General features: G+C 46.6%; 1 protein-coding gene across 2 annotated transcripts in view; it reads right to left on the bottom strand.

Annotated features, from left to right (window-relative positions):
- Nucleotides 1–907: 907 nt before the first annotated feature.
- The window catches only part of VIT (vitrin), a 125,154-nt gene continuing 115,560 nt past the window's right edge, over nt 908–10,501 (bottom strand). For both annotated transcript variants that reach the window (XM_040224630.1, XM_040224629.1), the window contains 3 exons: nt 9,239–9,465; nt 6,339–6,852; nt 908–2,937 (listed from right to left, as the gene is read on the bottom strand). In XM_040224630.1, the coding sequence (XP_040080564.1) occupies nt 2,759–2,937; nt 6,339–6,852; nt 9,239–9,465 (920 nt within the window). In that variant the 3' untranslated portion in view covers nt 908–2,758. The remainder of the gene's footprint in view (nt 2,938–6,338; nt 6,853–9,238; nt 9,466–10,501) is intronic.

Below are 10,501 nucleotides of genomic sequence, written 5' to 3'. Positions count from 1 at the left end.
GTGCAGAAGCAGGTGTGTTTGTGGGATGGGCATGGGAGAGGGGGTGGGGTTTTGAGCCCCCAGAAGGCAGTCAAGTGAATCAGGAATTTGGAAGACAAGAAATCTGAATTCTGGTTCTGTCCTTTTATATCTGCACAATCCTCTTAAGGCCTGGGTTTCCTTTTTTTTTTTTTTTGTCATTGAAGGGTTTGATGTAGATTGTCTCCAAAGTTCTGTTTCTGGTGTTAAGATTTCAATGCTGGCCCAGTGGTGTCGGGCACAGTTTAGGTTGAGTAAAGAGGCTTTTAAATGCGTCTCCCACGGCACCCATCACCACCAGGATGCTTGTTTCCACCTGATCTGTGCAAACCCAGACCTGACCCAGCCCCAACCATACCGCAGCCTCCCCACTCCTCTTGGCTGCCAAGAGGCCCCCAGGCCTTCTTGCCTGCTCTTACCTGAAGTCTGGTTCTCTTCCTCCACCTCCTGAGACAAGGCTGCTTGTGCTCTCTCACCCCACATGTCTCAGGCCTGGAGTCAGGACAGGTTTGCTCCCAGCCCCCTTGAATCTGGCCTCGGCCCTCCTGCCTTGTCACTGTGGTCCTCTCCCAACCTCCTGGGCTCCTCTGCCCTCCCTGGGCACATGTGAGCTTGGCTCCCTGCTTCTCTCTCCATCCTGACACCGTCACATCTCTCCAGACTTGAACATCCACATGGGCAGTTCTAACAACCCTGTGACCTCTGAGGGCCTCAACAACCTCACTCTGGTGGTCCACACAGCATATACTCAAGTATGTGACAGCATATCAACAATGGACATGTCTGAAGAGGCTTCATTTATCTTCAAAATTATGATACCTAGAGCTAGGGTGACCATATAACTTATTTTTCAAACTGGTAAAGTAAATGAAAGAGAACACCAAAATAATTAAGTTATATCATTTTTGGAAATATTTACTTATTGATGACAAATTGGTTTTCATATTAAAGCCTCTGTAAAATAATTATATTCCAAAGCTGTTTTCCAAAATAAGACTTTTCTTTAAAAAATTAACTTGTGTACATTGAAGCAACATTGGAAAAAACTTTATATCAATTACCAGCACATTCAAAATAATAGGCAGAATAATCACCCCTAGTACTTATGTCCTGTAATTAGTTTCCTAGCTAAATCTGTCACTGGTATCTTAATGAAGAATTTCCCTTTTGAAGCTAGTTGTCATAATTTGAAGTTTTTGAACAAATCTGTTTCCAATTGCTTTTGAAGTAAAATTTATGGTTAATAAATTTGAAATCGTTGACACCTTTCTCAGTAGACCACAACATTTTTAATTCCCGATAACCCCTCAGGTATCGAGAGATTGGTAAATTCTACATAAATTCTACTAAATGGATACTATTTTTGATTCAAAATTTCTTACATAAATATTTTGCCCCAAGTATTAATACAGGTACTATCTTTTGGCCTATATTCAGAGTACCATTCTCCAAAATACATTTTTACAGAATATAACTTGTCAAGTAGGGTATAGCTATTTAGAATGCTTCTGAATGCTCCCTATCGTGTATGTAATTTCATATCCTAATGAATAATTCTTCGAAGTAAAAAGTGGGGTTCAATCAAACCCAGGCCAGCTTATTTGAATGGAATTATTAATAGTAGCATCTAGTTAACAAATGAAATATCTGAGATGGATATTAAACTAAATGGGCCCCAGAACAGCAGGCATATAAACAGGGACTCTCCCAGGTAACAGCTCTAACACTGACCCTCCAAGGCAGCTCGTAGTTCTCCATCCTGGCAGCACATCCTCAGTATCATCAGAGAGCTCGTCAGACCTGCCAATGATCCGGCTTTCGTCCCAAAGACTCAGCTTTCATAGCTTGGGATGGGACCTGGAATGAGCATTTTACTCTAAAACGATTCTAACAAGCAGCTTGGGCTGATAGCAGCTGTACCAGCCTGATGCACTGCTTCTAAAGCCAGGTCACTAGAAGGGTGGGAGGCTCAAGATGGAGGGCATTTGTGTATACAATAGCAGATTCAGTTCGTTGTACAGCAGAAACCAGCACAGCATTGTAAAGCAATTATACTGCAATAAAAACAAGAAGCCAGGTTAGTGTGGTCCTCCAGGGCCATTCTCCAGCTACCCCATAGACTGCAGGAACACAGTGATTCCCATAAGAGAGAAGACGAAGGTAAACCAGGAGCAGCCGTGCTATGCCACACTGTCCCTGCATCCATGTGGGTGTGCTGTCACCTTGAGCCAGGAGAGGGCACAGGGCTGGTGCTCTGGGGCATGAATAGAGGGTGGCCCTGCCACAACCCTGTGACCACTCCCCAGAACACAGAGTGATTGCATGAAATCCTTTCAAACATTTAATTAACCAACTCCTATATTGTCGTGACAAAAATGAAACTTGTGGAGAGTTAACAGATTTCTGACTGGAGATAAAGATGTTAAAAATCTCACAAAAGCTCTAGGTAAGCCTGTTGTAAGTGCTTTGTTCTATTCTCAATATTTATTTTAAAAATAACTCTCAAAATGTAAAATCCCCAGCATTCCCAAAGCAAGGTATCTTTTTGGCTCATCCTACAAATTAATGATCATCTTTGTAACTCCAAGTATGAAAAACCACCCTGGCAAAGAAAAATAACAAGACGTGGTTTGCAAGCCCTGCCTTCCTGGCTGTCCCACGTGTGCCCCATAAAGTGTTGGGGGTCATCCCAGAGCCAGTCGGGAGAGCAGCTTTTGCTGGTGCTCAGCCTGCTCTGAACTCAGTTCCGAGGCTGTGAGTTGAACTCTGTGCAGATGTTCTGAATGACCTTGGGGACCACTTTGTAGAGGTTGTCAAATTCGTCCACGAAGAAGGCGTGGTCCCTGGCAGGGTGAGTGGCGATGATGTCTAGCTCGTCCTGGGCAGCCCACGCCACACCTATGGCATAGGTGATCACACCTGTGGGGACAAAGGGTGGATGAAGTGAATGTCCCCAAGGAAAAGTACGGACATCCACCCTTGCATTCCTGCCACTCTGTTGGCCATTGTGCTTGAACGCAACCAAATCCAAAATCAGAAATGTGCCCAAAGCATGAACATGTGCTGCATACCAGCAGCAGTGAAATTGATACAGTTGTTCTCTCACAGGGATTTACCATGTTTGGAGAAAAAACCAACAACAAAACAGAAGAATGGAGTCAATCCATGATAAGAATTTCATGAGGAGCAGCAAGGGAATGATATCTGGGACAAGCAAAACTTGGGTGCCCTGCAGATTATACCCCATGGCACACACCTGCTCTGTGTGTAAAGTCATGCAAAACTGAGTCTTAACTGCCTCAAAAATCAGTTCAAGATCTTTTAAATGTAAGTGAAACGATGGGTAGTCAAATCCACCTGCCTTCACTAATCAAGATTGTTTTATGTCCCGCATAGTGGCTCATAGCCTCAACAATAAGATGTTTGCCTGGGTTTGTTCTCCAGAAACCTGGAGTCAGCTGAGCCGAGACTCAGCTGTGTCTAGTTCAGCTGAGCTGGTTAAGACTGGATAGGACCACTGACCCCCCCAACCTGGCATGCGTGAATGCCCACTTAGTGGCCTTTAGAACACATGCAGAGGCCTGTAGCTTAGTTACGCCTGCGCAGAAAAATTCCATAGCTTTTCCTCCCCACAACTCAGATGCCCCACTCCTTTGTTCGCTATCCTGTAAAGACCTGAGCCCCTTGCCTTTGGGGAGGTAGACTTGTGACTGGTTCTCCTGCCTGCCTTGTGGATAAGCCTTCTCTTTGCTGCAAACCTTGGCCAAAAAACAAAACAAAACCAGTGGAGCTGAATCACTTTTGGCTTGAGGGTGACTTTATAAGCCATAGGCTCCAACCACGAGGATTTCCAGAGCAGGAAAACTTGCACAAGGACCTGGAGAGCTGGCAACCCAGCATCTGCTCCATCACCACAGAAAAGTAAGTGTTTGCAGATAAGGAAGGAGCTAACAGCACTGACTGCTGCAGGGGGATCATTGGAGATGAAAGGGAAAAGGTATCCACTGAATTCAAAAGAGATATAAACAAGATGCCGTAGCTTGTAGGGAGAAGTGTCCAGGGGGTCAAAGCCAAAGAAACCAAGTGAATTGCTGTGAGGTGAGATTGAAAGAGAAATGAAGATATGGGGCAGTAGGCGTGTGGCTATAAAGAGGAGGCAGGTGGTAACTGGAGCCAGAACATGGGGTCAAAGGGAATTATTTCCCTCTTTAGGAAGGGAGGGACTGGAGTGTGTCTAGATACAAAGGGGAATATAGTAGGATTAAAGGGTTTGGGCTGTAACTGTGGATTGAGATGCCTCAGGGAGAAGAGGAATTCAGAGAGCAGGCATCTGTCCTTAGTGGGGCGGCAGACTGCCCGGAGTGTGGTTCTTGACTGGGGCAGCTAGTGGGCAGGTGCTGACCTATTCCCATGCCCTCTCCAGGCTGACCAGGATGAGATAAGCAAGATGGCCATGAGATGGCGGGCAGAGCCTGGGGAGGGGCTTCTGCCCAGGCTCCATTCCCCCACCTCCCCACCATCCTCAGGGCCGTGGCTTTCTCTAGCATCTTCCGGGTTCCTTTCCTGCTGATGGGAGCGCCGTCCACACCACAGGTGGTTCTGGGCTAAGCTGTTCTCCTGTTGTGGCTCATTAAGCTGCCAGGTCCTTTTCTCACATTTCCAGTGTCTTTTCTCTGAACATTATCTACATTGGGAAAAGTCAGGGTTGGGCTTTAAAAATGCCGCCAAGTGGTCACAGGAAGAGTTTAGCTGCAGAACAGGGCTTAGACCCACTAAGATCGCCTTTCTATTCAAAGATGGAAGGGCCGCCCTCTCCCACCCCTGGCCCAAGTAAAGACAACAAGACCAGTATTAGAGATTTAGCTTTTCACATCCTGCAGTCCAACCTTACTGCAGAGAACTTTCTACTGGCAATTCTGATAGATGGTCCCCTAGCCTTGGCTTGGACACCCTCAGGACACCCAGTGCTCATGGCTTCCATGTCATCTGTTGGTCCTTGTTGTTTAAAGATACTCAGAGCATGATAGCCCTGACGGCGCCTGGGATATCATCCTAGGTCTTCACTTTCTCCTGACCAGTGGGTCAAGGATACCCTCTAGGGGAGGCTCAAGGAGAGGCCGAGAAAAATGAGTAAGAGGAGCTGAACACAAGCTGGGGACGGGTGATCTTGGGCTTGTCATCAAGAGTTGCCCCACCTGGCTCTGCTCACTCACTTTGGAACTTTGGGCAGTTTGCTTCTGAACCATAAACCATCTTCACTCTGCTGACAGCCCAAGGGGCCTTGTGACTGCTGGCACGTGGGCCACCTGCCATCCCACAATTATGAGTGCTCCCTATGGGCTAAATCACTGGGAAGACTGTCTGAACCTGGTGTCTGGTTACTTTTCTAGAAGCCAGAAATATTGGTTCCTGAAAGCTTATTTTTATATCTCTCCTTGTTTCAGAAAGGATTAAAAGCAGCTTTAAAGAATATGGGAAATCCTGCAAACAAACCCAAATTAAATGGAGGCAGAGACTCAGTGCACACACACATATGTGCATACACGTGCATGCACACACACACGAAAACTTCCCCCACAATAGGTAAGTCTTGTTCACTAGTACTTACTACAGGTTTTTGGTTCACTGATGACTCCGTTTACTTTTATTGTCATTACTTGTATTACTGTTACTAGGGGTTTTCTCAGGTTGTTTGTATTCTCCTTGTATTTTATGGCACTTTTCAAAACAAGGATTATATATAGATTTTGTCCAAAAGGCATTACATATGACTGATTTTTTGAACATTTACAAAAAACATGTTTTGCTCATTTTTCATGGTTTTAAACTTTCTGTTGTCCTCTTCCAAATTTCATATGGAAATATCTCTTTAAATATTTTGAATGAAAATTTCTTTGAGGTCTCCCCCCCAAACCTCCAATATCTGGTTAGCAATTGCTTATATAATATTATTATACTTCTGTTTTAAAACATCCATTTTCAAGTTTCTAACACAATTTTGTGGTCTTCAGTGGAGATTAGAGTGAGGAGTCAAATTCCTCTTTAATGCATCACGAGTTGGTGTGTGCAGCCTCCGAGTGTGGGAAGAAAAGAAGAGGGGTAGTGTCCGCAGGCCTTGATGCTGTGGAAACTACCCTCGTGTCCTTGCCTGACCCTTCTTCACTACCCAGAGGGCCCTGTGGTGTTGAACTACACCCTAATGCCCTAGGGTTGTGAACATTTTATTAGGTACTAGACAAAACCGGTGCCCAGAGAGACAACCCATCAAGACCCAGAGGTCTGCTCAGCCCCAGACTGGTCAGCAAGACCAGCTCACTCACCTTTGTGATGGGCAAGCATGGCCGGTATCCGGACATCGTCATAGGACCTCCCATCAGTGATGAGTATCATTAGCTTCCTCTTGTTGGTCTTGGACTTCTTGAAGAGCTGTTCCAGGGCATAGTTGATGGCAGCTCCCGTGCTGGTCCCTCCACTCCAGTAGCCCACCCTCTTGATGGCGTTGAGGACATCAGATTTGGTGCTGTACTCATCGAACCCAAACTCCAGCCGCTGCTCATAGGTGTACTGCATGGCCCCAATCCGCGTGTCCGTGTCTGAAATCTCAAACTCCCTGCTGAGGTTGGCCACAAACTGGAGGACCGTGCGGAAGTTGCTGGTCCCCACACTGCTGGAGCCGTCGATGACGAAGCCGATGTCGGCCGAGTTTAAGCAGGTCTTGCTGCAGGCCAGTCGGTCGGTGTCACAAACCCGCTTCACCAGGGGCTGCACGGTCTTGTGGAGGCTGAACCAGTTCTGCACGGTGAGTGAGTAGAAGCCATTGGTTCTGCACACAGCCTGGAAGACAGGGGCAGGCCACCTGCCAGGTCAGGGGTCTCACCCTCCAATGGATCACCATGACCGGCCACCTAAGGCCTCTGTCCATCTCGGTTCACCCCTCCGGTTATCTCTGACACATTCCCCTACCCTCAGCCAGGTCTCTGCTTTCATGGAGAACCATCAGTCAAGCAAATCCACAGGGAGAGGGGAATTGCTGGTTTCAGCTTCATATTTATGCCCCTCCAGGCCCCTTGGTTTGTACTGGCAGCTAGTCATAAGGCTGGCATTGGTGAGCACCAACCTATGAAGCTTAAAGAAAGCTTTTGTTCTGATTGGGAAGACAAAAGGCACACAGGAGATAAAGCTTAAGAACTGGTTAGAGAGCAGACCTGCCTGCAACAAGAAGGGGGTTCCACACCTGTGTCCGGCACCCAACTAGATGTTCTTAACATCATTGCACTACCCACCCCCTGCCCACCTTAACCCTACAGGGTGGAATTCTAACGCACTTGTCATGAAGGAACAAACTGAGGGCCAGTTGTGAAGCGACATCCTTGAGGTCACAACTCAAATCTCTCTGCCCTCAGAACCCCAGCTCTGTCCCCTGGATAACCCTGCCTCCAGGCAAATGAATGTTTACTTGTGCCCAAGCATGTTCCAGAAAAAACTCAAGGTGCCTGCAAGTAAACACTGAGCAACCTGGTTGGTGTGCTCCTGGAAGTGACCATTTCCCTTGCCACTGCGTCTCCAGAGGTCACAGAGAGAATCACAGACCTGCTGGCTGCGGATGAAGGTATATAATTAAAAACATTATTTGAAAACAAGAAATGACTTAAAATGTCCTGGGAAATGTACTTTAATTGGTTTGTAAAAACCTAATGGGGTTCACAAAACTTTCCATGGCTTAGGCGCCATATGAGATGGGTGTTGAGGCTGAGTTGAATTCTAGCCAATGGATGGGGGGCGGGGATCCCCACCAGGCAGTCTGAGTGAGTCACAACAGGAGAGAGCGTGGTGCTGGCATGGGCAGGACACTAGGTGGCTGGAGCTAGGAAGCTGGGTTAAGACCACCCTCCAGAAGACCTCAGGAGTAACAGCGAATGGAGAAGGATTTGGAGTAAGGACCCTGTGGGACTGGGAAAAAGCACGAGATGCATTGTGAAATCTAAACTGGGGAGATCCAGAAGGGAGACAGAAGAGATGTAAAGTATCAATACTCGCTTGAACCAGGGAGGTGGCACTGGGCATGGGAAAGACGGGGCAGATGTGAGCTATATGACGTGGGAGCTGACAAGTTGCTCTGAGGTAATTCCGGGTGTCTGGGACAGCTGTGGGGCCAATGCACAGTCCAGAGGAAGAAGGAATTTGAGTGGGAAAGATGAGGCACTTGGCATGTTGCATGTAGGATTTAAGGTTCTTCAGGTCATTGGGTGGAGACTAGTCAATCAGCTTGAAACAGATGGCTACTGAGAAAGCAGAGCGGGAGACACACAGGTGTGTCACTGCTTGTGAGTGAAGGCTGAAAAGCTGTGGCCCTGGGAGAGATTCTGCAGGGAGAAAAACTAGTGAGAACAGAGGAGAGGGCCAAGGAAGTCTATGCTTCAGGTACAAGACAGAAAAGAGAAGGAAGCAAGTGAAGTAAGAACCACACTGGGTCCTAGAAGTTAAGGGAGACGAGAATGATGATGAAGTGCAGGATCTGGGCAGGGAGCTGAGCCCCAGTATATCTGGAGACAGGCTGCTAACACTGGGGGGCATCCCCCTCCTGTCTTCCTCCTTTCCTTTTTAAACCCGGGTTCCTGTCTTTGGAGAAAGGTTTATGTGGGATCTACCGTATAAAGCATACACAAAGTGAGCTGCATCGGGGGAAGGGCCTAGATTCCCATCTGTCCTGCCTCCATGTCCTGTTGGGCATCTCTGCAGAACTCAGGGGCAGCTGATTTTGAAAGCCTGTACTCCCTGATGTGGTTTAGTACCTTTCCTTTTCTTGTCTATCAGATTAGTTGACTTGTGGTACTTGTGCACCCATGTGTGTGCTCGTGTGAAAACTTGCTGAGCTGCCCAGTTGAGGTCCCTTGGGGCTATGAGAGGCACTCAGGGGAGCCTCTGATGTGAGGCTTTGGGGACCCTGCTCCTCCCAAGGTGCTGATGCCAGACCTCAGTTCACCAGGTACATGGTGGGTTGTTGGGCATTGCTTTGAGAGGGTAACTCCAGGTTCCAGACTCACTAGTCTCTCACTGGAGGCCCTCCTGCCTAGAAACGAGCTTAACAGCCATTTGAAAAACACAGGAGACACAGCCTGGATAGTTGCTACAGCTGTGCAAAGTGTAGGGCATTCTTACATTGGGTGGGTTTCCCACTTACATACCTTACATAGAAGGCATACATTGTTTGCAAACGTACCTTGTTTGCAAAGTTGGACTCCAGCACATACTGCTTCTCATTTTCAGAGGCACCTTCAATGGTGATGAAGAAAATGTTGATTCCTGACTCTCTCGCAAACCTTGAGGCCTCCTCCACCTTGTCCGTGGGCCAGCCATCCACCATCACCACGGCCACGTTGGGGGCACCACCTCTGTTTCCATTAAATTTGGAAAAGAAGTTCTTGGTCACAAAGGAGATGGCCCGGCCTGGGAGAAAAAGAAAACTCATGCTTGGAGTGATTATGGAACAGATCAGAGCAGCATAAAGAGGTGCAGAAAAATATCCATTCCCTCCCTTGTTGGCTTGTTTTCTTTTTTAAATCATGTTAACTAGTTTTGGGTGTACAGTTCAGTGGTATTAAGTACATTCAGAATGTTATGGAACCTATAGCACTAGCCATTTCCCTCCCCAGCTTCATTTTGAGCTTCAACTTCTAGTTTTCTCTTGTTTTAAAAAGGTTTTATACCATTTGCAGCAACATGGATGGACTTAGAAATTATCATACTAAGTGAAGTAAGTCTGACAGAGAAAGACAAATATTCTTTGATAACACTTATGTGAAATCGGAAAATTAACATAAGTGACCCTATATACAAAATAGAAACAGACTCACATAGAAGACAAACACATGGTTACCAAGGAAGAAATGGGGGGGAATAAATTAGGAGTATTGGATTAACAGATGCAAATTACTATACACAAAACGGACAACACCAAAGATTTACTGTAAAACACAGGAAACAATATTCAATATCTTGTAATAACCTGTAATAGAAAATAATCTGAAAAAAAAAAAGAATCACTTTGCTGTACACCTGAACCTAACACAATACTGTAGATAAACAATACTTAAATTTTAAAAATTAAATTAAAAAATAATAAAAATTTTGAGACCAGCACGCAGGTGAGAAAAGCTTTTCATGGGAACAATAGTGTCCATTCTCTGCCTGGGTGCTGGAGCTAACCTCATTAAGCCCCTGAGCCATTTCCAAAAGTGTGGGGTAGCCTTCTCCTTGGGCTTTGAGGGCTTGCAGTGAGCCCGACGCTCCAGGTGTGGAAGGGTGTATTCTGGATTCAGTGGAATCTTGTGTCATTTCCACTAGAGAGACACAGGTCTGGCCTGGAAGGCACCACACCCACTAAGGACCGAGAGATGTGTTCTACCTGGCTGTGCTTTCTACTGGCCATGTGGGCCTGGATAGGTCACTCCAGACTGCGGGGCCTAGGTTTCCATGATGACGG

Source organism: Oryx dammah, unplaced genomic scaffold (assembly GCF_014754425.2).
Source record: "Oryx dammah isolate SB20612 unplaced genomic scaffold, SCBI_Odam_1.1 HiC_scaffold_25, whole genome shotgun sequence".
In the NCBI taxonomy this organism is placed as follows: domain Eukaryota; kingdom Metazoa; phylum Chordata; class Mammalia; order Artiodactyla; family Bovidae; genus Oryx; species Oryx dammah.
Note: the sequence above shows the minus strand (reverse complement) of the source record. Positions and strands in the feature narration are given on the sequence as shown.